Below are 27,585 nucleotides of genomic sequence, written 5' to 3'. Positions count from 1 at the left end.
AGAAGCACCAAAGTAAGCTGCCTTTGCTGCCCCCAGTGTGTGGCAGGCACAATTCTGTACACTAGGGTGCCTTCAGTCATCTTCACTGCACCTTTTGCACTTGGTGCTCTAGCTGACATTCAGCTTATTTCATGGATTGTAGCTCCCCATTACACCAAGGAGCAGAGCAGGCTGTGCAGTGCCAGAAAGGACACTCATGTGCAACTGAATCAATGGCCCTTCACGGCTCACCGTTTCACAGTGCGATTTCTCACAGAATGCCTGTGAGCTCTTTCCACTGGAAAACCCCCAAAAGCATTCATAAATTTATTGGATTCCATCAGTCTCCTAGTCACCTTGCCAGAAAGATCTGGTTGGTCACTGTGGGAAATGGGATGTGGGCCAGATTGGCCTTTTGTCTGATGCAGCAGGACTGCTCTTACAGCACGTTAGAAGTAAGTGCTTTAGCATGCAAAAAAGGCACTGTAGAGTAAGTGTCCAAGCAAAAGCTACCTTTGAAAAAATAAGTTTATTCAAGATTAAGTTTGAAGTACAAATAACTATGAAATAATACTGCACATTCTTGTTTTAGGAATAAAATACAACACATGCAAAGATCCTTTTAAAAATAATAACGGCATGCAATATACATGTAATACAACATTACCAGAATGTAAAACACCATGAAAATGTTAGCTTTCTTTTATTGTTTGAAACTAGTAAATATATGAGCTACCGATGACAATATTCCAGGTCAGCACTGCTGGAGGAAAGTTTGCCTTTGGGGTCAGATGTAGTATAATCACCTTTCAGATAATCACCACTTCTCACTTTTGTTGGAACTGCCATGCTATTTGTCATGGCAGCCTAATTTTGTCTTAATTAAAACAGAGTGGTTCTTTTCTTTCAGCTGGAAGAGTCATTTTATTAAAGTATTGCACTTGCCCATAGTCTAACAACAGACAAAATGCTTATTACCAGCACTGATTTGGTCTGAGCCATCAAGGAGTGGTAAACAATTGTTCTGTTGGCTGAACTATTAATTGTAGTCACTAATGTGCAAGACCATTGAAAAGCAAACGGGATCTCAATGATCAGAAATCAGTAACACTGCAATCTAATGTGTAACACTGCACACTATAGACTGTGCAGGCTTGCTATATGTAGTAGCTCTCAGATTCATAATCATGAAACTCATAACTGAGTGACTGTACTTAAAGTGGTTTAGAATTTTAAACTCTAACCATAGTCCAGCCCATGGGGGCCTTTCATTCTTCTCAGGTAACAATCATTTCCTAGCATTGTTACTATTGCACAAGAATTGGAGTGAAGCAAACACTGAACTGTAAACATTCAAGAGATGTGCTTTAATATCCAAAAGGGTCATTCTGAAATGTAGTTTTGAAGCACCAGTGTAATTTACCTGGGGGCTTCCAGATAAAGAGCCCATAGTACTATCAATCGAAAGGCACTGTGGGACTAATCCATCTTTTCTTCTTTAATGGATTTTTTTCTGGTAAGTAAAAGTGATGGGGATACATGAGAGGGCTACAAACTGATGATGCTGATGTATAAACTCCCTGTAAAATTCCATGAACAACACTGGAATTGCACAATATAAGCTGCATCTGGAAGCAGCCCTGTGCAGAGTTATGAACAGAAGTGAGAAAGAACAACGTGCTGAACAGAGAGAACACATGCAGCTTTAGGCCATCATTAGGAAACAACTGTATAGATGGTGATGCTGAGGATCTGAGGTTGCTTAGTATTACCTAATAGTATGGGAGAAATATGGGAGTTTTGAAATGCTGACTCAAATGTAGAAAAAAGCACAAGTACTGAGGTCAGCCAGAGTTAGACCTGGGACAGCTAGTGCCTTTTTATTTTATGAGGGCTAGTGCAATGTTGCAGCTAAGAAAGTGAACTGGAAAGTTCCTGGGTTCATTTTCCCTTTGGCTGAGAACTCACTAAGTGTCCTGGCAAGCTACTATTCTCTCACCTTTGCTCCATCTGCAGTGAGGGAATAGTGATACTAGTCTACCATTTCAGGTTGTTGTCAATAACGTCTACATAATGCATGTGATGCACATAGAATATTCCAGTTGGGCTACAGGTGCTGGATGTTCTAGTGAATAGGGCAAGATACCTAACTATCATGCTGTTTAACTCACAGTTTAACTCTCCAGCATAAGTCATAAAGTAACTGCAATATCAAGATTAAATACCGTTAAAGGCATAATCCTATGGGTTGTGTCCTCAGTGTTTATAAGCCCCCCACAAACTTAGAGCAGCTGAGGCAAGCTCCACCTCCACTCACCTCCTACTCTACTATTTTGCTAGATAGTCAGTTTTTGTCTGGAACACTTCGGGGAGGGGGCAGAGAGCAAGCTTGTATCCCTCCCTCTGCAATATCTCCATTTCCACTTCCTTCCTCTCCAAGGTTGAATTCCCAAAGTTGAACCCTGGAGAAGCAGCTGGCATGGAGTGCAGATTCCCAGGGCTGAGATCAGAGTTCAGTCTCCAACCTTGAACTAAGGAATCCAAAGTATCCTGTACTCCCCACCAGCTCCAGACAATGTCTCAGGGCTCCAGGATCAGTCCCTTAATAACACTGTTATGGAAGAAGGGAGAGAATGTTGATCAGAGAATCCTCTCATATATCCCAAAGCTACTATTCCAACATAGAGAACCAGAGCACTATTTTGAGAGCTTCTTTGTATGAGGCATTTATTATGCGCTCATTATTCTGCACTCACAGTAATTTGCAGGTGCTTTACACAATGTCATCATCTTCCAGGACTTTTCCTGTGCTCTCCAAGCAGTTCTGCAGCTTTTTTAGATTAAGAAAAGTGTAGCATTGTCTGGAAATGGTGGAATTTACTTTTGGTATTCTGCTATACCACAGTGCCACCTTGCATTTGTGTGATAGAACACATAGGAAGATGGAGAAAGAAAGAATGCATAAAAGAGCAGATCTTAATTCTATAAAGAGTCTGGAAACAAAGTGCCAAATTAAAAGCTTCATGTAGAGAAGCCCTGTGTCTCACACTGATATGTGAAAGTACACCATAGCCTCTTGCATACACCTTCTGCTTGAGTTACAGATAGTACATAGTTAGGTTTCAGGGATATTGTGGTCATTTTTATATCCCCTGGAATTATCAAGTTGTGGTAGTAAGAAACACAGAATCTGCAATTAATTATTCCAGAAAGCAGTATCAGTACTTTGGCAATTTTGTTAGCGGGGAGAACAATCAGCAAACAAGAGATCTGCGAAAACCTGCTTGATGTCCATTTCTCTGTTCTCCTCACCCTTGCACACCCTGGGTCCATGTCTTCCCCCAACACACACCTCTCCTTGTTGTGTTCACATGCTTGCTCTTTTCTGACTCTCCAGCCATTCCCTTCTCACCTCTGCAATCTCCTGACCGTACCAGTCATGTAACTTGGCGAAACAGGCTGTCTCTGGAGATACAGGACTTTCCTGTACAGCAACAACAGGGCCAGCAGCAAGTGCTGTGTTTACATTGCTGCTTGCAAACCTTCGACGAGGAGGTAAGGGCGGGGGTTTCAAATGCCCCCCATCAGTGTCCAAAGGAACAATTCCTGCAGGAGTGCCACCGCTGTCCCACGTGCAGTAGCCATTCTCCAAGATGACAGGGTGCTCCTGTACAGGTACCATCATGGGATTAGAAAGGTGTCTCTTCCGACCAGTGGAGGACTTCTTTGGCAATTTATAGCAGGCATCCAAGCTCTTCCGGGCCTCCTCTAGTTGCTTCTCTAGTTCCTTAACCACTAGCCTCATGTAATCAAAGCTGGCCCGTGAAAGTGCTTTCACCCAAGCTTCCATAGCAGCCTGGCAGTCGGCAACCAACATATAGGCCTTGCCACCGGTGCCATCAAAGCGGATGGCAAACGCAAACTCCTCGGCAGCCTCACAGAGCTCCACAGTGCAGCCCTCCAGCACAATCAGGCCCAGGGGGTCACGGCTCTCCCGCTCTTCAAAATAGAATAGCAAGTTACCCTTGAGGATGAACCAGTGGCGGTGGTAGGAGGTGGTGTGGTGGTGGTGGTGGTGGTGGTGACGCTCCACACGCTTGCGCAGAAAGCCGGCATGGTCTGTGGGAGAGTCACTTGTGGCATAATAAGCCACACTGCGCTCATTCAGCTTCATTGTTGTAATCCTACCCTGGGGGAGAGGAAGAGAGAAATCTTGAATGACCACTTGGAACACAGGCCCAAGACTGTTTCTGAAGGTCTACAAAATCAGCCCCATAAAATGCTGACAGTTTTGCTGGGCCAGGCCCTTACGTTCCTAAGTTCTGAGTCGTTTTTATAAGCATCTTATAATGCTAAATATTGATTAAACTATCCAGGAGCAGACTAGCTAGTTCTAGTGCTTAACAACACAAAAATAAAAGGAATGGATTTCCTCAAGGGATTAAAAAAATGTTTACATGATCTGTGTAAGCTACAAAAGACATTTCTTTATTCATGTGCACATGAAGTGCTGGTTTCAGTGTAATGTTCTGTGTTTGTGGGTCTAAAAAGTCATCCAGTGGGCACTTCTATGTGGAAATGATAAGCAGGGGCGTTAGTCAGCCAAGTAACTGCCGGTGCAGCAATCATTCTAACAAACAGAGAATCCTTCTCTCAGATCCATTTGGGGAAATGCACAGTCCCCACATCATTGCTTTAAAATGGGCAGGCAACTAGTGGTAGGACAGTATGAGGGTCCCTTCTGCAAAGCAGCTTGTAATGTAACAAGCAAGCTTGCATGCTGTTTTTGCACCTCATTAAGCATCACTGATGTTGCCACAAGTGGCCCAAATAGTGTTTTCCTCCAAGTATTACCATGTACTTTTTAATACCTCCCTGCTCTGGTGTGATGGAAACAGACTCCATGGAAGATTTTTATTCTTAGCAGCACCTGACTGTAGCTTTTTCTTTGCTCACTTAGTGAAACTGCTCTGTCTTCTCACCTGCCCCTATTCATCATTGAGAAAAGTAAACTCCAGTGTAGCCCAGTCCCTGTTGGTGAATCTGTTCTTGTTGGCACAGGAATAGTGCATGAAGCAAAGAAAGGATCAACACTGATGTTGTTTAGGCTGTAATTCTTTGACAGTTTCTAGTCACAAGGATTTGCTAAGCATCTTTTCTCCTGGCTAGTGATGTCAGGCAGTGCAAAAATGCTGAATATCAGCTGAAACAGATAACAAACATTTCAATTTTAAAACATGGACACACACATATGACCCAGAAACAGAACAGGACAGAAGCCATGCACTAAATACAATCCTTCATAGTTTCTCACTCATTGAATAGGGGTGCAGAATCTCAGTGCTATATCCAGCCTTCCAGAATTTCTGCAACAGCTCCACTCTTGGGTGGTGAACATCCTCTTCAGTTGCAAGCAGTTTCATTGGTATTACTATCCAAGTCACTGTTTCGATGACTTGTGCAGTTGGCCTGCTCTTGGCTACATGTTCATTTTCAACTTCATAAACACACTGCTGCTTCAGGCTTAGAGCTGCACTACTCCCGTTAGACAATCTTCAAGAACAAGGGATTAAGAGTCAAAGAAAGCTATTTTGCTCCTGGAGGCTTATCTACCAATATGTTGTCCATCCCTGCTTTCTGAGAGTGTGTTTAGGTATTTTGGCTCAAATCTTTATATTTCATCCAAGCCCAAGCCACTTTGTGCAAACCCATCCTGATGATTCAGTGGCAAAGGCAGTGACTGGCGCCCTTGTTTGGTTGGTGCCTGGGTTGTGTCTGCTTCCTCACACCTGACCATTCAGTGGGGGTGAAATCCCATCCAGAGTAGGCCTAAAGCTTTTCTCTCAGACTCAGAAACAACTTGCCCATGAGGCCTCCATCTTTCCAGGATTCAGATTCAGTTTATTGATACAGTCCATCACTAAGTCCAGCCACTGATCCAGGATTTGCATGCAGACAGTTGTAGTTTCAATCCCTGGCATCTTCAATAGGACTAGGAAAGACCCCCACATTAAACCCTGAATCAAGTGCCGGAAGTAAGATCGAGTGACAGGGTTTGCCTCTGTACAATCTATAACTGTCCATCCAAGGAGGAAGAAGGCATTCGCCTCGACTAAGATCTTCCCTTCCATGTTATCTGGAGGTTCTTCTGCACGTTGGCAGTACAATGGAAGCCAACTGGAATTTGGAGAGGTTTGTTATCATGCACAATCCCATGAAGCAGGCGTGGTAGAACATGGCGTTTGATCAATGGACCACTGAACTGAATCCTTAGAGCTAAATGCTCCCCATGAAGATCCTTTTAAAGGCCCAGAGCTCAGACTGAGGGCATGTGGGGCAGCGAAATGGATAATTTTGTTAAGGCAGTTTGTGGGAGACGATTTTGTGTTCAAAAGCAGGCTTGCTCAAAAAAAGGAGGTGAGGAACACACGTATCTTACCTTGCTCAACTTCAGGAAACTAATCTCTTGGATTGTCGCTCAGTTCTGCCTTAGGCAGTTCGCCCTGCCTGCTTTTCCATCTTGTTTTAAGAGGTAGTTTTGTCCTCCCTCTTTCTCTGCTGAACTCCGAGTATTATTGGTGTGGGTTTTCGTAGTGCAAAACCCGGAACTCAGGATCATCGCTGGAGTACTGGGATCCTCCAGAAGTAGCTCTTTAGAAGTCCAGGTTTTCCAGCAGCCTCTCATCCCGGAGAGGAGGTATCACGCTCTTGTATTATCTGATCCCTCCCCCACCCGCCACACACTGCTTTCTCTCGAGCTCCTAAAAGCCACGTATGGAAGAATCCTACTGTGTGTCCGCGCGGAAGAACTGATTTACTTTTGGTACTCTTTATGGCTTCTTGGTTGTTTCCCAGGCTTTCTTAACAGTGTCATCTTTCATTTCACACTGTGTACGAGGTTTAATACTTTACATCCAACTCCTCCCTTCCCCGTGTCTGCATTCTCCTCCGTTTCCTCCTCCAGGATTTCTTGTCCCAGAATCCTATTTTTATTGGGGGTGGGGTGTCTCTCGTGTGTGGAGGGTGTTTGTCACTTTCCATGGGAATCCCCCGCTCAACTCAAGATCAAGGCTGTCTGGATTACAACTTGGTGCAAAAGGTCAGGCTGAACAAAATCTCTAGAAAATACAATTCTTCCAAGCTATTTTCTGTGCTACGTCATAACAATTCTTGTTATATTAGGATCGTGGAGAATAAGGAGCAAGTAAAAGAAAATTGGTAGGAGCTGCTGATGGTGCAGTGCCACAGTTCTGTTGCGCGAAAACGTAAACAAAGACCTTGCAAAACCAGTCCTTTTCCTTAAAGCTTCCTAGTTACTTAAACTTGCAGCCACAAGAGGGCACCACATCGCGATAAACGCTGAAAGGAAGCAAGGGCACGTCCCATGCATCTGTGGTTGCTGTGCGCCGTCAAGTCCTCTCCAACTCACGGCGACCATTCTTGACGATGGCCCAAGAAGGCAATCTTGCGATTCTGGTGGATAGCGGGATGAAAGTGTCAACCCAGTGTGTGACTGCAGGGAAAATAGGCAAAGTCCATGTTAGGCCTAATTAAGTTAGGACGTATCATACTCTCCTTAAAGTGGGTGGGGAGCAAGGCAGCCATTCTGAGCAGAACGCTGATGTGTCTGCAACTTTTTACATGGCTGAAATCAGCTGCTGGATCCCAGTTACTTATTCAGATGCAGAGAAGTAGAAGCAGCCTGAATACACTCCTAAACTCCCCAAAGCAAGCCGTAAGCCACGTCAATTCATCCACCAGGAGAGCCTCCTCGAGGAGCAGCAGCAGAGCCAGCTTTCGCAGGGATGCAGGACTCAGGAGCTTTTCTTAGCAGGGACACTGACCCCATCGGTCGCCTCCACGCCCTCACGCTAACTGAGCAACAACGGCAGGTTCACTCGATCTTGCGGGAGTGGGGACATGCCAGTGATGCGCTGCACAATTTGGCTACAGTATGCTGCTTCCAGTGCCATCCAAACCCAAAGAGGCGCACACAAGGAGTGGCTTAAAAACCACCACCGGGGCTTCTTCCCATTCTAGCCCCTCATCATGCTACCGATGTTCCTTACTGTTATGCAAAATAGCTTGGGGTGACCTGGTCTGGAATGGGCAACTTAGACTCACTCGCTTTACAAAAGCCCTGCTTCCCATGGAGATGAGAACTGCGAGCACCTGAAAGGATAGCCGTGATAAGCATCTACCCTTCACAATTCACTTCTGCAAGACTGTCTAGTTGTCCGAGCAATTTGTCCCAGCCAAAACTTTATTTTCGAATAAGGCACTCTCCTAATGCCACTTACCAACCGTATTCTTCCCTGTACTCTTTCGCTCACTGTAAACTGCCTGCCTCCACCCCCCCCCCAAAAAAAAAGCTCTGGAATGTACCTCTTGCTAAGGCACCTGGAAGGGGAAAGTATCCTGCTCATGGGGACCTGGGTTGTTCATCGCTATGTGTCATCTGGCTCCTGGCTACCCTCTATGAAGGAAAGCCCTCCAAAATGCCCTGTCCATGACAGCTCCATTCAGTTCTTCCAGTTTCGAGGCTTTGGCTCCGTTTATAGATTCAATGCAATTCAATAGCAAACACTCTTTTCCAACAACCCAAGAGACGACTCTGCACATGGACATCACCAGACGGTCAACGCAGAAAGCAGATTGACTATGTGCTCTGCAGCCAAGATGGAGAAGCTCTATACAGTCAGTAAAAACGAGACCGGGAGCTGACTGTGGCTCAGATCATGAGCTTCTGGTTGCAAAATTTAGGCTTAAGTTGAAGAAAGTAGGGAAAAGCACTAGACCGCTCAGGTATGACCTAAATCATATCCCTGATGAATATACAGTAGAGGTGACAAATAGATTTAAGCAATTAGATCTGATAAACAGAGTGCCTGAAGAACTTTGGATGGAGGTTCGCAACATTGTACAAGTGGTAGCAACTAAAACCATCCCAAAGAAAAAGAAATGCAAGAAAGCAAAATAGCTGTCTGAGGAAGCTTTACAAATAGCTGAGGAAAGAAGGGAAGCGAAAGGCAAGGGAGAAAGAGAAAGATACACCCAATTGAATGCAGAATTCCAGAGAAAAGCTAGAAGAGATAAGAATGCCTTCTTAAATGAACAGTGCAAAGAAATAGAAGAAAACAATAGAATTGGGAGGACCAGAGATCTCTTCAAGAAAATTGGAGATATGAAGGGAACATTTCATGCAAAGATGGACATGATAAAGGACCAAAATGGCAGGGACCTAACAGAGGCAGAAGAGATTAAGAAGAGGTGGCAAGATGACACAGAAGAACTATACAAGAAAGAGCTTAACGTCCCTGATAACCACGATGGGGTGGTCACTGACCTTGAGCCAGACATCCTGGAATGTGAAGTCAAATGGGTCTTAGGAAGTCTGAGCAACAACAAAGCTAGTGGAGGTGACAGTATTCCAGCTGAGCTATTCAAAATCCCAAAAGACAATGCAATAAAGTGCTTCACTCAATATGCCAGCAAATTTGGAAAACTCAGCAGTGGCCACAGGATTGGAAAAGTTTACATTCCGATCCCAAAGAAGGGCAATGCCAAAGAATATTCAAACTACCGCACCCTTGCACTCATTTCACATGCTAGCAAAGTGATGCTGAAAATCCTACAAGCTAGGCTCCAGCAGTATGTGGACCGAGAACTACCAGAAGTACAGAAAAGATTTCGAAGAGGGAGAGGAATTAGAGATCAAATTGCCAACATATGCTGGATCATGGAGAAAGCTAGGGAGTTCCAGAAAAACATCTACTTCTGCTTCATTGACTATGCTAAAGCCTTTGATTGTGTGGATCACAACAAATTGTGGCAAGTTCTTCAAGAGATGGGAGTACCAGGCCATCTTATTTGTCTCTTGAGAAACCTATATGCGGGTCAAGAAGCAACAGTGAGAACTGGGCACGGAACCACTGATTGGTTCAAAATTGAGAAAGGAGTTCGGCAAGGCTGTATACTGTCGCCCTGTCTATTTAACTTATATGCAGAGCACATCATGAGAAAGGCGGGGCTAGATGAATCACCAGTTGGAATTAAGATTGCTGGGAGAAATATTAACAACCTCAGATATGCAGATGATACCACTCTAATGACAGAAAGTGAAGAGGAACTAAAGAGCCTCTTGATGCGGGTGAAGAAATTCAACATTAAAAAACCTAAGATCACCAGTCCTCTCACTTCCTGGCAAATAGATGGGGAAGAAATGGAGGTAGTGACAGATTTTATTTTCCTGGGCTCCAAGATCACTGCAGATGGGGACTGCAACCAAGAAATTAAAAGATGCTTGCTCCTGGGGAGGAAAGCTGTGGCAAATCTAGACAGCATAGTAAAAAGCAGAGACATCACCCTGCCAACAAAATGCGTATAGTCAAGGCTGTGTTTTTCCCAGTTGCAATGCATGGCTGTGAAAGCTGGACCATAAGGAAGGCTGAGCACCAAAGGATTGAGGCCTTTGAATTGTGGAGGAGACTCCTTCGAGTCCCTTGGACTGCAAGGCAATTAATCCAGTCAGTCCTAGAGGAGATCAACCTTGACTGCTCTTTAGAAGGCCAGACAGTGAAGATGAAACTCAAATACTTTGGCAGCCTAATGAGAAGGAAGGACTCCCTGAAGAAGAGCCTAATTCTGGGAACAATAGATGGCAAAAGGAGAAGGGGACAGCAGAGGATGAGGTGGCTAGATGGAGTCACTGAAGCAGTTGGTGTGAGCTTGGGTGGACTCCAGGGGATGGTGGAGGACAGGAAGGCCTGGAGGAATGTTTTCCATGGGGTCGTGATGAGTCGGACACGACTTCGCAACTAACAGCAACAAATAGAGTCAATGCATCTCGTTATTTGGTCTTCTCTTTTTAAAAATTACTTTGCAACGCCTAAGTGTACGAACTTCAACTCTTTTCAGGTTGCTTTGTTTGTGCCTCTGAGCTAAGTAAGACACACACATTTCCTCCGGTTCTACAGTGCATGCTTTAATGCTATATGTCTATACAGCTGAATGTAGAATCAGACTATTCCTTGAGGTCTTCGATACTCCTCTTTTGCTTTCAACTAGCCACCGGCGGTCTTTGCTGGCAGCGTGCCAAGTACCAAGATCAGCTGATGTTCAAGCTGCTCATGTGATCTCAGTGGAAACACGTGATTAGCAGCCTCTCCGGAAGCGAAGCGGCGCAGTCTGGGGGGCGTCAGTGGTTAGTGGAGGTGGATTTCTCACGTGGTAAGTGATCCGAGTGTGGCTTGCCTTGCTGCCCGTGTTTGTTGGTGCTTCCGCGGATGCTGCTTTCAAGCTGGTGTACAGAGTGGTTTCCGATGAGTCGTTTCTATTCCTCACGATTGCAGTTTCCCGCAACACAAATAGGCGAATAAAGAATGTATCTGTTGCTTATCGGGAGGATGATTTCAGTCTTTTTCACCGCGTCTGCTGTGCACTAACTTTGGCAAACAACCATTTACTGTAGAATCGGAAGATTGATTAGATCGTATAGGAACTGGTAAAATTATCGTAATGTTCATTATCCACAATTATTTCCACATCCTCTTAATCCAGTATAACTCGTGCTTGGAAGTAGGCGAATATAGATTAGCTTCTTCGTGTGCACTGAGGCAGTTGCTTTGTACCAAGGAAGAGATAAAATGTAACTATGAAAGGGGGAAGTGCCATTCATTTTAAAACGGAATTTATTTGGTGGTTGTTTCCTTGAACTTGGATTGTGCTTTGCCTTCCTCAGAACCGGTGTGATTCCTAAGGTCATTTCCTGCCTGCCTGCACAATCCATGTCCAAATGATTACAACCTACACACTGGTCTCATGCACCTTCCAGGTCTGTTGGCCATGGTGTGACTAAGGGCTACTTTACAGGGTGCTTTGACTTTACATGACTCATACTTAGTGTGGTTGGTAAGGCAGGGAACCTAATGGTCAGCTACCAACAGCATTGTGGCTGCTTGCATGCAGTGCTTGATGAAGGAGTCTTTATTTCTTCAAGCTCGAGCAATCCATGCATCTTCTAATGGAGCACCAGCACCTGTTCTGACTTCTGCCGGTGAGGGAGCACTTGGCAATAGCTCAGAAAACACTATGCCTAATTTGGGCCAGTTCAGGTGGAGATGACAAGAACATGGACTCACCTTCCTCTGAAAGCATCAGAACAGTGTGAGATTATGTTGTGGAGACCTCAGTTTGCTGGAGTAGTTTGGTTGCAAACTAAGCTTGGGTGCAAGTACTACTGAACTCATCAGGGGACTTCTGTCTGAGTAAGCATTTATAAGAGTGCACTGCCATTAGGCTTCCGCATCATGAAGATAGAGCACTGCATGAAACTGCAACACGTAAGTAGGAAAGTTTCAGTTCCTTGTGAAAGGGGAATATTTTCCCCTCAAAAAATGAGCTGCTCCTCATGCATATGTATGAATGCTGGCTTGCCAGCAAATGCATATGCAATACACAGGAATTTTGTATTAAGTCAGCTTCAGTCCTTAAACCAGACTTGTATGTGACCGTTTACTTGGTCACCTGCACTGTCCAAGATTTGCATCTTAGTAACCAGGTGAGGCAGAAGAACTTTGGGAAACTGGTTTCATTTCCTTTTAGGCTGCCAGTGGCTAACGTGGACAAGTGAGGTCACATCAAGATTAGTAATATCTGCGGACTTATTTCCATGGCTACTATAGACACTTCCACAAAGTATCTGGGGCATACAATTTGCTAGTGCTGATTTATTTCAGTATATGCAAAAATAGGAATTAGTATGATTTATTTAAATTTCACAGGAGGCAGAACCAGGAAATTAATTTTTCATCCAAATAATCTCAAGTAAAATATTTATTTATTTGTTTAAAACATTTGAATGCTGCCCCATTGTGCTACAGCACCTCTGGGCAGCTCACAGTCACAAGATAAAACACAATAAATACCAACTTCAACTTATTAAAATACAGTGTTAATAAAATATGGTCGAGTGACACTATTTTTTTTTTAAAGGAAGGTTTTTGCCTGGTACTGAAAAGAATATAAGGAAGGCACCAGGTGACTAATTCATACCCTGCTGCATGTTATTTGTGAACAAATAATTCGTGTTGTAAGCCGCCCCGAGGTTTCGGCAAGGGGCGGCATAGAAATGTTTAATAATAATAATAATAATAATAATAATAATAATAATAGAGAGAGGTTTGAGTAGGCAGAGAAGAAGTTGTGGTATGTGGCAAGGGGAAAGTAAGTCTGTCATTTCCTAAGCAAAACCTTCCTTGACATTGCCACTTGTGCAGCAATTAAACAAAGCCAAAATGAAAAATGGAAAAACTTCCATTAATAGGAACCAACTCTCCAGGCCCTGGGAAAAATAGATGGGATTTCATTGGCCCAGGCCTAGCAATGCCCCTGGTTTTGCACATAGTTTTTGACTGGATTTCAGAGTTGGGTAATAGTTATTCTTATCAACATAGTTCATCTCAAGAGAGAAAGAGCTGCGTTGCCTCAAAATCACTTTCACATCCCTCCCTTCTGCTCTTGCTCTTGTGGCACTTTGGCACTTCCATCCTAGTTTGTTAAGCTGGAATTTCCTGTTACATCAAAACCAGGGAACTGTGGTTTAATGGCTAATTACCAACCAGAATATGAAATCAGGGTCTGATCCTTTGCGTGGGCTTTATTTACACACAAACTCACTCCTAGGCATGCTAGGTTAATGCTGCAGAGAGGTTTAACTACTGAGTTGAAACTGTCTTCTCCTGAGTCAGCCCAATGGGCCTCCATATACAGTATTGATATGCCCTGCTCTTTGGGGCCCTGGCAAAAGACTTGCGCCCTGCTAATGAGATTTTCTTCCACACAGATGCCTGGATTGAATTTGCAACCTACCAGAGAGCAAGCGCTAGACTTTTCACTTCTAGGCTGCAGCTGCTCCTGCTGTGTTTCATGGTGCTTCTTTACCAGTCGTTTCCTAGCACCCTATTTATTAACATTTCTTTGTTAGTGGTGGCGAGCTTTAAAGAAAGCAAAGGGTCTGAACACCAACTTGCCTATGTTGCTGTGAACTTTTAATAGGGTCTCCAGGATATACCCTCATATAGCAAGAGAGAGAGGAAGAGAGTTGATGTGACAATGAACAGGGATGGAAATGGGAGTGAGGTTGAGAAGGATGCACAGTCTGTGTCTAATGATGGTGTGGAAAAAGATTGTGTTGGTGAGAACTCGTGGCACTGTGCGATGAAATGAAGCATGTTAGTTGAGTCATTTGAGTCAAACAGGAAACAATAGTTAATTAGAGACTTCCCATTTCTTGATGAAAAGTATTTTTCCCTTCCCTGCAGCACTGAAGCATCAGTCCATGGTCATGAAGCTTGTTGTCTCTGTCCTCTTAGCCCTAGCCAGCTCCTCCTTGGCTCTGGAGAATGGGCTTATGAGAACGCCCCCAATGGGATGGCTTTCATGGGAGAGATTTCGTTGTAATGTTGACTGCAAGACGGATCCTCATAATTGCATCAGGTAAGTGGAGGAACTAAGGAATGCAGCTTATAAATGTGGCAAGGGTGAGGAAAGCTAGGAAGAAATGGGTACCCAATTCACACTAGGCTAAATTTGTCTGGTTGGAAGGATACCTTGGAGCAAACCCAATTTTATTTTCCCCTTCCAACATATGCTACTTTCAACCTTTCTGCACTGTACTTTCTGCTAACTGAGTTCCACTTCACAAAAAAACTGGGAAAAGTTTGATGGGGAGTGACAAGCCTAGAGCATGGGTGAGTGTCAACAGATTTCTTGGTCTAGACTTTTGCTTATGAGATCCTTTAGTTTAATTGCGTCACAGCCTGTTTTGTTCAAAGCTGGGGTCACAGGGAAGGCTTTCCATGGGGAGTATAGGAGAGAATTTCCATTCCATAGGAAGGAGACATTAGAGTTCCTTCCATATTAGCCCCTTTCTCTGTAATCACATCCTTCATTTACTCACTTGTTGTGGAGAATCCACAGCATTGACAATTCATTGCATTGTGCTTCATTGTCCTCCAGGATTTTTGATAATGTCTTTCAAGGAAGCTAAGTTGGTGGCCAGTGCCACATCTTGCAGAAGCAGGTGGCATATTTAAAAATATATGCTGTGTGAAGACTTACTTTCTTTTGTCTGTCCTGAATGTCCTACCATTTTCTTTGTAGAATTTTGAGATGGGAAGAAAAAACTTTTTCTATACCATGCATAATGTAATACACCTCCATCATGCTCTCTTTCACTGTTTTCCTCAATTCTAACTAAATAGCTCCCAGATGTTACACATGCAGCAGTTCCTCTAGTCTAGCCCGTTGATCATTTTGGTTGCCCTTCTTTGCACTTTTTTCCAGTTTTACAACATTCTTTTTCAAGTGCAACAAGCAGAACTCCATGTATCATAGATCTGTGTAAAGATACGTGTGTAAAGAGGGATGCAGGTGGCGCTACTTTAGCACCTGTTCACTCAGTTTGGTAAGATCCTTCTGGACCTCTTGGCAATCCTATTTTGTTGTTATTGCCTGACTAATTTAGTGTCATCTGTAAACTTGGTTACATTGCTCACTTTACCCATTTATGAAAAAGTTAAAAATCTCCCAGTGGAGTTCCTTGAGGAATCCTTATACCCTAGAACTGTAGTTTCCTATCGTTCTTGTTCTTCCAACCCTCTGCCTCCTGTACTTTAACTTGTTTCTGTGCTTCTAACCAGCTTTGCATGAGTATCTGTGTCTGGAGAGTGAATATTCAAAATGGCTGCCAACATACTCCTCAGTCCATCAAAGCTTGAATAAGCCATAGTGGGTTGTTCAGCCTTGTGAACTGGATCAATATCTACCAGGTTGTCCCTATCTCCACTTTTATCTGAAGATGTGGGCTCTTTTTCTTAATTACAAAGATTCTAAAAAGGAATTGCACTTAAAACCAGTAAGTCTGAAACCTGTCTTTGTTTTGCAGTTGGTTTACCAGTCTTACAGTGCATACATAAGACCATGGTGCTGACCATTATTCATTATTTTAGAAGCTTTTGTCATACCCTGTTGCAATGTTCTGGGTTAAGGAGGTTGTTTTACTTAATTCTGACTTTGCCACCTACATATCATTATTAGCAAATTCTTTGATAGTTTTTAATATGTAATAATAATGAAATATATTTATCCCTTATATTTGTTTCAAAGCACTGTAAAATTCTGAAAATTAAAGTACTTCAATATGGACCTGCACCTGCTAAGTGCCATGGCACTTAATCAAAAGGCTTGTGTTTTTGCCTTCTGCCCAGTGTATGGCTTCTGGCTGTTTATGTGATTATTGCTGAACAGCTTCACTATTTTAAAAAGAAAGGAAACAAAATGCTGGGAAAATCAGCAATGAAAGCTTTCCAGTGCAGGGCTCAACTGGAAGCAATGAAAGGGCAGAAAGCTTTTAAGTTACAGTGAAAGGGTTTGTGGATGGGGTTTTTATTTACGAGTAAATATTAGAAGGAGTTGGTTCATGAAGTGCTGCTGCTATGTTAAGTACCATATGAAGCATCAACGTTAATTCCACTTCCAGCTTCCTGTGAAAAAGCTGAACAAAGCTGGAGAGCTAGTGATGGGTTCACACAATATGATGGGTTGCCACTGAATCATGGGTTCTTGTGTTGTCTCAATCCAGCAGTGAGAACAAGCCATGGTTTCTTAACCATGAAAAACCCATGGAGAGAGTCTAGTTTGTTGCTGGGTTACGAACTGTGAATGGTTTGTGATGAAAAAAAACTATGGTTTATTATTGCTTCTGAGTGCAGACGACATGACAATCCACACATTTCAGTGATAACCCACACTCAACACTTCAGTGTGAGTTACTGTGTTGTATGAACCCAGGCAGTCTGGAAGAAACTTAGAACACTGGGGGGAGAGGGGGTAAGCTGCTATCTGTGCGGGAAAATAAGATATTGCATGGAAAGCACGTTCGTCCATTAAGCAGCTCTGCCCCATTGTTGATGGTCTATGCTTCCCATGGCCACAGGTAGTCCAGGGACATGGGTATGATTTTAACACCTGCTTTTCTCCTTGTGGTACAGTGAGAAGCTCTTCAAGGATATGGCAGACCGCCTGGCAACAGATGGATGGAGGGAGTTGGGCTATGTGTATGTGAATATAGATGACTGCTGGATGGCAAAGGAGCGTGATGCAACAGGACAGCTGGTTCCAGATCCAGAGAGATTCCCTAGTGGAATCAAAGCCTTGGCAGATTATGTGAGTGGACTGCCCTGATGCAGACATGAGATCGGGGTGATCTTCCCTCTGTGATTTGAAATAAATAATAAATGCCTGTTTAGTTGGCTGTAGAGTGAGATGGAGGGAATGGTAATCAAGCCAAAGTGCTGGAGGGAAGAGCAACCCTGCAGGGTGGTACAGGGAAGGGCACATGTGGGCCAGGATAAGGGTTTGGAGGAAGAATGAGTCTGGCTTCAGCTAGGTGTCTTGCAGCAGCAGATGGGGAATAAGGAGTTTGTGTGTATGTTGGGGGGGCGGGTGGTGTCAGTCGAGTTTTGTAAGAAGTAGAGGGTGAGTTGTCATAGAAAAATGAAGGTTGGGGTGTGATGGGCTATTATATCTGTATGTAGTTCAGCAGGTTGCTTTGCACAAGTTAGAATGCATGTATCCAACATAGTTAAAAGGGTGGATAACTCCCCACCCCCCTTTGGCTCATTGTGATCCGTATTGTCTAGCCACAAGAGGGATGAAAAGGCTACAGTGAGAATTGGGTCACATGCATTGACATATTGGTGATTTATTATTTATTTAATAGATTTAATACCCATCCTTCAGGGTGCCTACCCTCACAGGGAGGATTACTGTACCCATGATCGATTAAAGTAGCTACAATCAATTATAGCCAGTGTTGCTGAGGCATTGGTTTTGATGAACTCTGAACATGTGCTGCACATGAGAATTTGGAGGAGGCTTTCCAGTCAGAGATGAGAAAAGATCCTCTGAAATGCCAAGAATCATAGAATAGTAGAGTTGGAAGGGGCCATGAAGGCCATTGGGTCCAACTCCCTGCAGTTGCAGGACACCAATTTATATCATCCCACTCATGGCCCCAGTTCTGAAAATTAACAAAATAGGACAATGGCTTTGACTTGAGAACACTGCCTGTCTTTAGAGTTTCTCCATGGGTGTTTTCTCCAAGCCTTGACTTATTTTCCCAGGTGCACTCACGGGGGCTGAAACTCGGCATTTATGGTGATCTAGGCACCCACACATGTGCAGGGTACCCAGGTACCACATTGGACAAGATTGAACAGGATGCTTCAACATTTGCTAGGTGGGGAGTAGACATGCTGAAGCTAGATGGCTGCTACTCGTCAGCAGATGAGCAAGCCCAAGGTAAGCAGTGAGGCTGCTGTTTGCCTCTGTTTGCTCCGTCTTTCAGCGCTCCATATTATGCATGGGCCCAGACTGACACCTGGTGTTGAACAGAATGAATAAACATTAATGGTTTTTTAAAATCCTTTAATTAAATATGGGTGTTTTCCAGAAGGGTTAGTGTTAGGTGAACTGACTCTAAACAAACATGTTTATATCTATAGTCTTAAAAAGTGTTTTAAAGCATCAGAAGTAGTTCTTCTATAGGAAAAAAAAAGCAAAAGGTCGAGTGGGGCAGGATGAAATTAAGCATTTCTAAACTGAAGCATTATACAATATGCTTGACACAATAAGTCCCCTAGTGCATCTGTTACTGTGGGCTTTCTATTGGCTCCAAGGAATAGCACATTTTTAGAAACACTAGAATCTAGGAGATGTCATGCTGTTTCAAGATTTCATGCATTTCATCATTTTGGCACTCATATGGATCACGTATTTCATGCCCTCTGTGTACTCAATCTCAGCAACTTGTGGAGACTTCAATTTATGAATGCTTATGGCACTACAAAAATTTGTGGAGACTTCTCCTCTCTTTGAAAAACACATTTTACCCAGTACCTACCAGTTCTTGCTTCTTAAAAGCTCTGGTTACTTACTATGTATCTGTCTGCTAAGCCTTACATATGTGCACAGAGTTACCAATTTAACTTTCCAGTATGTGATCCTGTGTAGTATCTTTGCTTTTGTGTACAGAGAGGGCCAAACGGGGGGAATCTAACCATCAAGCAAGTAGAATGATTTTAGATGTTATGAAAGGGTAGCAAGTTTGTTAGCTATTTAGGAACAGTCCTATTGATAGCACCCTTGTTGCTTATAAGCATTATAACTTGGAAGCTCTTGAGCATTCAGGACAGAGCGCTTGCCCGCACCCTCCACTCTGCAATTCGGCTAGGCAGTCATTGTCAGCCATTTAGATGAGGCACCTTGTGTGGGGTCGGGGACTGGCGTGCCGTCAGGATACCTCAAATCTTGGCAGTCCCAGTCTCCTCCTCTCCAAGGTCAATTTTCTGACCTCAGAGAAGCAGCCAGGGGAGTTCTTTTTGTGCCAGTTGTGAGGGGAGGAAAGATTTGGAGTATGGATCCCACGCTCCAAGGTCAGAGCTCTGTTTTCAACCTGAAATCTGGGAATCCAAAGTATCCTATGGCCTCTGGATGCTGTTTCAGTTGCCATAAGATTGCCTCTTCTGTACTATTGTGTTTTTCCATCAGGGAGTAGAAGATGTGTTCAAGTAACTTGCCTGGCCTTGAGCCCATGCAGACAAGGGCATTAGCTACTTTGTCTCAGACTACAAAATACCTTGGCCCAGCTCTAACAACCAACAACTTATCCCTAAGCAGGTACCATTTTGCAGTTTGTGTAAGCTGCATATGCTTATGTTGTATAAAGGTTCTGACTAGTTGCAAACCATTCTGTTTCATTATAGCAACCAATTGTTCTGCAATACAAATTTTGAGATGAGACATTTCATTTTAAGCTTTCCATCTTGATCTTGTGCTCCTGTCCTTTTAAGCTGAAATGGAGACGTATCCTACAGAACTTGCTACCCCAGGAGAAAATGGCTGTGACATGGAAAAAATGTCATCCAGCTCCATTTCCCAGTCATCTTCTCCTTAAAACATAAGTGCAGTTGTGTTTCTAGAGATCTCCTTTATGAAGGAGAATGCCATCAATGCCACGTTGTTGGTGTTATGGACCGTCATGTCGTCTCTGACTTACGGCAACCCTACAAATGAGTGCCCTCCAGAACGTTCTGCCTCCCCAGCCCTGCTCAGCTCTTATGCACTTCAGGCTGTGGCTTCCCTTATGGAGTCAAGAGCATGTTAAACCATCCTGAAAGGTCAACAGAAGTGTGTGCATTTGCCAATCATGTGATTAATCATCTCTTCACAGAATTTTCTAAGTGCATTTGGTTGAAATGCTTGCTGATGGAACAGTGCCAAGAAGTTGTTATATGTTCACGCAGAGTACAGTTCTGATAAGGGAACAGCTTCTCAGTGGCTAAATATATTCTTATAGGTTCCAGTTCTCTCCACTGGAGACCTTCTGTCATATCAGCTTGTATTTATAATTTACTTATTTATATCTGTATCCTGCCCTTTTCCTGCAAAGAACCCAAGTCAGTTTACATAATCCTCCTCCTCTCCATTTTATGCTCACAACAACAAGCTTGTGAGGTAGGGTAAGCTGAGAGCCCAGTGAGTTTCATGGCCAAGTGGATCCTGGATCTTCTGAGCCCCAGCTCAGTGCTCTAACCACCATGCTACATTTGGTCTTTTATGAAATAGGGGCAACTGTGATATGAAAATGGAGGCCTAAGGACCCTAATATTTACAGTGCAAACAGTTAAGAGAGTTGCAGTGGTTTTAAAAATATCACAACAAAAGAAAGGGGGACTATGTTTCTACCAACATGTGCAACCCATGTAGAGTTTGTCTTATAAAATGCTATACAACTGTTTATCTTGTGGGAGAAGGTCCTGGTGAATGGATTCTAGGCCTAGAGTAAGAACCCATTTGAGTTCTTGCTTTTAAAAAATGCTTTTGTTTTCAATTTGTGCCACTCTCTCTAAGCCAAATACAAGGTGTTACTCTCATTCACATAATAATTCACTTTGTCAATTGTCTCGGTGCCATATTGTTCTTAAAAGGTTATCCTAGAATGACCAAGGCTCTGAACGCAACAGGCCGTCCTATTGCCTATTCCTGTAGCTGGCCAGCCTATCGAGGGGGACTCCCACCTAAGGTGAGGCATATCTGGGAAAGTGTTGTGACTGCAAGTAGTTACACCATTCCTTTGAAGCTTCTTCAGAATTTTTCCAACTCCATTTTGATCATTTGGGTAGTGCAAACAAGGAACCACACTGGGATGGGTAGAAAGTAGACCTTTTGGACTTCAGTATTCCTGATCACTGACCATACTGGCAAGAGCTTCTGGAAATTGGTTGATGACTGCTGAAGGTCACCCAGTACACTACACAACTAAGGAAGGATCCAAATCTGCATCTTCCTGTTCCAAATCCAACACAGAGACTGGGTTCACACAACCTGACCATTCATGGTGGCTTGTTTTGTCATGTTAAGTATCTAAGTATTGTTCTAACTGATGCTACAATAGTAGTGCTGTGTTCTTCCACTCTCTGACACTTATCTGCACCTTGCTTCCTGTATCCCCAAAAGAAAAATATACAAAGTTGTTCCATATCTTTTTCAGGTGAATTACACTTTTCTGGCAAACATATGTAATCTCTGGCGAAACTATGCTGACATACAAGACTCTTGGAACAGCGTCCTCTCCATTGTGGAGTGGTTCTCTGTCAATCAGGATGTAATTCAGCCTGGAGCAGGCCCTGGCCATTGGAATGACCCAGACATGGTAATGTTAAGCAGAAGGGATTGATTTGAAAGTTAGGCATAAGAGAGACAACACCTCAGGAAAGAACAATGAGAGCCTTTTCTAAGCTGAGCTACTGCTGTCTCTCCTTTTGTTTTTATTGCCCCTCATTCCTAGGTTCGGTCTTAACTACTCCTCTGTTCTGCAGTTAATCATTGGAAACTTTGGCCTCAGCTATGAACAGTCCCGGTCCCAGATGGCCTTATGGACTGTGATGGCTGCTCCTCTCTTCATGTCCACGGATCTCCGCACTATTTCAGAGAGTTTCCTGGAGATTCTACAGAACAAGTTGATGATCAAAATTAACCAAGATCCCCTGGGAATCCAAGGACGCAGAATCCTTAAGGTAGGGGAGGTCAAGGGCTGGATTCTGTGACTAGATAAACATATCCAGTGAACCTTTTGGAGGTTGGAACACACATGTTCTTCTGAACCTTTTGTTTAGGTCCATCTATTTTTGTAGGAGGAATCTCATAGAGGTGTTCCTGGGCCATTTTCCCACTCAGCAAGTGCTCTGGTTAATAACCAATACCCCAAATTTTCTGGGTTGCAAACAATGCATTAAAAACATAAAATTCAAACAATAAAATGTTTGAGTACAACCAGCACATGATAAAACCAAATTAATTCAGCAGCAAAAAAAGTAAAAACAATGTAGCACATGAAACCAGAGTAAAACCTGCAACAAAATAAAAGGGAAGTCTTCAGAAAGAACTAAAAGGTCATTCATAAAATGCCTGAAATAAGTTTTTAATGGCAACAAAATGACTACGATGTTGGTGTCAGGTAGTCCTCTCTGAGGAGGGGATTCCATAGATGGGTACCACTACTGAAAGGGTCCTTTCTTTAGTAGCCACCTATCTCATTTTATCTGGCAAAAGCACCTAGAGGACTTTAGTGATTTTTTTGTAGAAGAGAGATCAATAACTAGAGCCAAATGCATGGGTAACACACACACTAACACACTAGTCTTTGCTGGTGCTCTGCTGTACTGTATATGTCCAGAGGAGTCTTCTGATTACTGCCCTTTCATCTGCTTCTGTAGGAGAAATCTTACATAGATGTATTTCTGCGGCCACTTTCCCATTCAGCCAGTGCTCTGGTTTTCTTCAGCCGGAGGACCGATATGCCGTACCGCTACACCACCTCACTTGCCCAACTCAATTTTACACAGAACGCTGTATATGAGGTAAGCAAAACAAAAAGCAGTGCAGGGGCAGGAATAAATATCTAATATCCATTCCCACACTTTCAGGATCAGCAGTGCTGGTGTCCTTGGGAGCAGGCAGCAGGGGGTGCGGCCTCCACTAGACCTAACTTCCAAGAACCCACCCTTGCCAATAACAGTGCTTTGCAGTCTCAGCAGCTGTTGAGAAATTTCGTTCTTGGCGTTCCAGCAGTTAGGCTCCATCCACTGACCCACCCTTGGGCTAGGTCTGATTGACACCACCAGTCCACAGTGTTGTAAGCTGTTTTAAATGCAGCCACCTTTGGGCAGCTCACGCTGTCCAGTAGTGCATTGCATGAACAGGAGATTGTTCGCTCTGCTGCTGCACGTTTTTTGTGGAGGCAGCTATGATAAAGAGATCCAGCTCCACATGGTGTTGTTTACCCATTATCTGTTTTCATGCAGAGCAGCATTTGCATTATTGCACTATGGACAGTCTTGCTTCTGCTTTTCGAAAATTATCATACTACACAGCAAGACAGACCATGAACCAGCAACCTTTTCCTCCAAAAGGCTGTTTAGGAAATGCAGGGTTCGATGGGATAAGGTGGTGCTGTTTTCAAAATCCAGCTAATAGATTTGCAGATTTTTTTTTGCATGTTGTATAGTGTCATTGAAATAGCTACTCACGATCTTTGGCCAGGTCTCAAGTGGATGTATACATGGCAATTTATTTATCCAAATATACTTTTAAGCAACTATTTCTTGTCATATTGCAGGCACAAAATGTGTATACCGGTGAAATCATCAGTGGCTTAAAGACTGCGGACAACTTCACAGTGGTCATTAATCCCTCTGGAGTAGTCATGTGGTATCTTTACCCAACTGCATACTTGGACCTGTCTTCCAGTTTTGCCAAGCAGGAGCTGAAAGTCAAGAAATTCAGCCCTGTGACACTGTGATGCTCCTGGTATTACTGCTGGTAACTCCAAGTGGAAAAGGCAAACCAATTGTACAAAATGGTGATCTTACACAGGCAGGGTAAATGTCTTGCTTATCTACCTCCAAGAGCTATGGGGAAGCTCAATTCTGTGGCCTTATTTTGTGGATTCACTTGGAAGGATTACTAAGGCTAGAATAAGTCCCACTGAACTCCGTAGGGGTTACATTTGTGTAAATATGCACATTTGTGTAAATATGCACTATAAGTTTGCATAGTTGCTTCAGTGATGGCCAGATAATTTGAAACAATCAGATGTGTTAAGCTACTGTATAGCAGAAGTGTAAGCTCAGATCAACCTAAGTTGAAGGAAATTAGGATATTCCATAGGTTGCAGAAAAGTAATTTGCCCTGGATTACTTGCAATTGAAAAAATCTTTGCTGATCAAATGAACTTCAAATTAGCTCTACTCCTCTTTCCTTCCTTCCATGCAGTGCAAGTATTTTAACTGTGCTGGTCTCAGTGGCAGCTAAATTGAATTTCACCTCATGAACTAATCTGGGAGAAAGGAAGGAGCATAGAATCATGGCAACACATCTTACTAGGGAAAGAAACTAATTAGTACCTCACAAAGGCAAATTACCAATCTGAATGTATTAGTAGTAAAACTCACTCTTCCAGGAATGTGCAACCTCAGAATGCAAGAGGAAACAAAATCAAATGCAGTAATGTCAGGAAAAAGGGTTCTTGCTTATCCTGCTCCCGAGTTGCTAGTTTTGTATCTGCAGGAAGGGATGATTAACAGAGGGGTATCCTACATCTGTATTCAATTATAGACTTTCCCAAAATTCTATCATGTTGCTCAGTGTGGCTTTGATTTTAGGAACGTATCAATCCCTTGCTGGAACAAATCAAAGGTTCATCTATTCCAACATCCTATTCCTGGCAAAGGCCAGATGCCTGCCCAGACTGCAAGCAAAGGCAACAACCTGGGCATGTAGTTTGTTCCTGTATCTAGTATTCAGAGGCAATATACCCTCCAGCTGTAAAGTAGCCTATTTATATACTACAAAACTGCTAATCAGAAAGCACTGTGTATGTGCATAAACATGAAATTGTGTGCTACCCAACTGCACATGAGATTTGTATACACACACTGAGAAAGTGGAATGGGCTGCAGCTTGCAGCATTCATACAAAAATTTAAAAATATTTGTGTGTATATAAAGACAAGTTATACAACTGTGTAGCTTTCCTGAGCATGCTTATACGAAAGTGGCTTCTACCCACCAGGTTTACAGGGAATCTGTCACAGATGTTAGGTCCCATGTTTTAACTCATGCTTGTGAATTATGCATTACACAGGAGATGGGAGCATGCAAAATTTCTGCTTCTGGGTAGAATCCATTTTGACACAGAAAGGGCTATATAGGGAGAGACCTGTATCTCCCTGTCATAAGGAGGTAAGAAGAGCTGTGCTGGAACAGTCCAAAGGCTTATCAAGTCCAGTGTTCTCTTCACAGAGGGTTCAACCTGTGGGAAGCCTGCAAGGAGCAGCACCCTATCACTCATGTTCTCTAGCAAGTGGTATGTGGAAGGGCACTACCTCTGATGCCAGAACTGATATATCACTTCATAATGATTCCATTAGGACTTGACTTTTGTATTTTCTCAATCTTCCTGCTGTCTTCATGCATCAAGCCCTGAATCAGTTTTCAACTCTTTGAAATAGCAGTAGCTGCCCCTAGAAGACTTCCTGAGCCATTATCGGAATGGACAGGATAAAAATGTTTTAAATAAACAGAAGCTCTTATTTACACTCATGGGCTTAAGGAATTCAGAATGACTTTCTTCTGGAATCATTCAATTCCATTCATCTGAAAAGCCCATAAACAGTCTCTTTTTTGTAGGTCTCTTGGATTTCTCCCTGATTTTTCTAACTATTACAAGGTGAATTTTGTTTTTATAATTGTTCTTATGATTATTTTACTTTGTTGTATTGATCTACTCTATAGCCTGCTTTTTTCAACATAATAAAAACATTTTAAATTAAATCAGGTTTTGAATAAAGCATATTGTTTCAAGTGATGAGTTGATTGTGGAACAATTCAGAAATACTATACTTCATAAAGTATAGAATTCAGAGGGACCTTGGAGGTTATCTAGTCTAACTCCCTACTCAGTACTTAAGCTCTGATATTGTTACAATATTCAAGAAAAAGGATATGTTTAGGTTGCTCTTTAGTGTAGAAATCATGGCTTGTTACTAATCACTTAGGCTGGGTCCTTTTTATTGAAGCAGGAAAGCAAAATCAACCTAAACAAGAACTTTCAAAGACAGAAGGCTTGCTGGACCAACAACTTCTACATTAGCCACATAGTGATTCAGCCATTCAGTAATATCCAGAACAAGCCTCCCCAGTGTAGTACCCTCTAGGTATTGTATGCTATTAACTCCTAACAATCGGGGGTGATGGGAGTTGGAAGTGCAAAACACCTGGAGGGCACCAAGTTCAGGAGGGCTACTTCACAATGTCTTCTTGTATGCAAGTTACTCTTTCTGGATACATAAACCTGAACTGTTAAGGCACATGGGCTGTCAGCAACCTTCTGATGCACCTTTACTGTTTCTTGCATTCCTTAATGGTATGCTTCAGGAGGGGTCATTTCACTAAACAAAACACTCCTTTGAAACCTGTGCTAATTACACTGTGCTAGCACAAGTAACCTCACTCTGAATGTCAGTAGCAGTAGGGAGTGCAAAAGGATTCCCAGAAAACCTGTCACGCCAGTTAATCTATTGGCATTGTGCTAGAGGTCCCTTGGTAGTTCAGTGCAATGTACATCAGCACTCATGTTACACAGGCTACTGTCCTTTCTCTGCTAGAGAGTATATCTGCATGATATCAGGCAAAGAAACTATTGTCAAGGAATAAGTAATGAGGCAAACATCTGAGGGACAGCAGGAGGCTTCAGCACTAAAGCAAACTAGAGGCTTGGTGACAGTAACTTTGGGTTCAGTGATGCTTGTGAATACCTCACAAAAAATTGAAACCTGACAAGAGCAGTCTTTCAAGAAGAGTTAATCTATTTGGACAGCAGATATTAGATGCTACCCTCCTGCCTTTGCTTGTGAATAGGAAAAATGTGGGGTAAGGAGAGGAGAGAGGGAAAATACAGTTCTCACTTTCTGCTTCCAGTACCTTTCAGTTCTGTACAGTTTAAATATCTAGAGGTACAAGTCATTCACTGTAGATGAAAAGGTGAATTGCTACTGCTATTACAAGTGAACTTGTACAGGTCACCATCTAATGTGAATATTACTGGAAGAGGCTTATATTTGATGAGCCAGCAGTTACTATGGCTATCCTCTGTGGTTTATCTTCCAACATTTGATATGCTAAAGAACAAAAATTAAAAGTGAGGTGGAGTATCTGGGGTTCTCTAGACTACAGCTACCCTAAACTTTCAGTGTTGGTCATGCCTATAATCCCATCAGACCCAGGCAGCATGTTTTCTGTACCCCACCCCTGCAGGAAAAGTTCCAGTAGCAGTCCATCCTCCATTTCAAGGCACTCTGTGCCTTTCTGTTGTGTGCATTCCAGAAACTTTTCCAGAATACCTCCTTTGATGATTCTACTTAAGTTTGAGAAACAGTATCTTTTAATATATGGTTGGAACTGTGAAGTTACGAGACAGATCAAC

General features: G+C 43.0%; 2 protein-coding genes across 5 annotated transcripts; one reads left to right on the top strand and one right to left on the bottom strand.

Moving 5' to 3' along the window:
* Positions 1-517: 517 nt before the first annotated feature.
* Positions 518-22,835, bottom strand: PHETA2 (PH domain containing endocytic trafficking adaptor 2). 3 transcript variants are annotated; one of them, XM_044454803.1, is made up of 2 exons: positions 22,737-22,835; positions 518-4,169 (listed from the first exon to the last, which is right to left on the bottom strand). In XM_044454803.1, the coding sequence occupies exon 2, from the start codon at positions 4,151-4,153 to the stop codon at positions 3,347-3,349; it is 807 nt and encodes a 268-aa protein (XP_044310738.1). In that variant the 5' UTR covers positions 4,154-4,169; positions 22,737-22,835; the 3' UTR covers positions 518-3,346. The 3 variants fall into 3 exon arrangements, with proteins under 3 accessions (XP_044310738.1, XP_044310740.1, XP_044310739.1); XM_044454805.1 differs by lacking the exon at positions 22,737-22,835 and adding an exon at positions 6,419-6,674 and having other exon boundaries at positions 518-4,168; XM_044454804.1 differs by lacking the exon at positions 22,737-22,835 and adding an exon at positions 4,962-6,393 and having other exon boundaries at positions 518-4,168.
* On the top strand, positions 11,139-25,934 carry NAGA (alpha-N-acetylgalactosaminidase). Of its 2 annotated transcripts, XM_044454800.1 has the most exons (9): positions 11,139-11,208; positions 14,301-14,475; positions 17,031-17,205; positions 18,165-18,342; positions 21,030-21,124; positions 21,593-21,754; positions 21,921-22,118; positions 22,818-22,961; positions 23,720-25,934. In XM_044454800.1, exons 2-9 carry the CDS (start codon positions 14,318-14,320, stop codon positions 23,900-23,902), a joined length of 1,293 nt encoding a protein of 430 aa, XP_044310735.1. In that variant the 5' UTR covers positions 11,139-11,208; positions 14,301-14,317; the 3' UTR covers positions 23,903-25,934. The 2 variants fall into 2 exon arrangements, with proteins under 2 accessions (XP_044310735.1, XP_044310734.1); XM_044454799.1 differs by lacking the exon at positions 11,139-11,208 and having other exon boundaries at positions 14,051-14,475.
* Positions 25,935-27,585: the final 1,651 nt, after the last annotated feature.

The sequence above is a fragment of the Varanus komodoensis genome, unplaced genomic scaffold (assembly GCF_004798865.1).
Source record: "Varanus komodoensis strain SLA01 unplaced genomic scaffold, ASM479886v1 scaffold8, whole genome shotgun sequence".
Classification (NCBI taxonomy): domain Eukaryota; kingdom Metazoa; phylum Chordata; class Lepidosauria; order Squamata; family Varanidae; genus Varanus; species Varanus komodoensis.
This window is presented reverse-complemented; position numbering and strand designations above follow the sequence as displayed.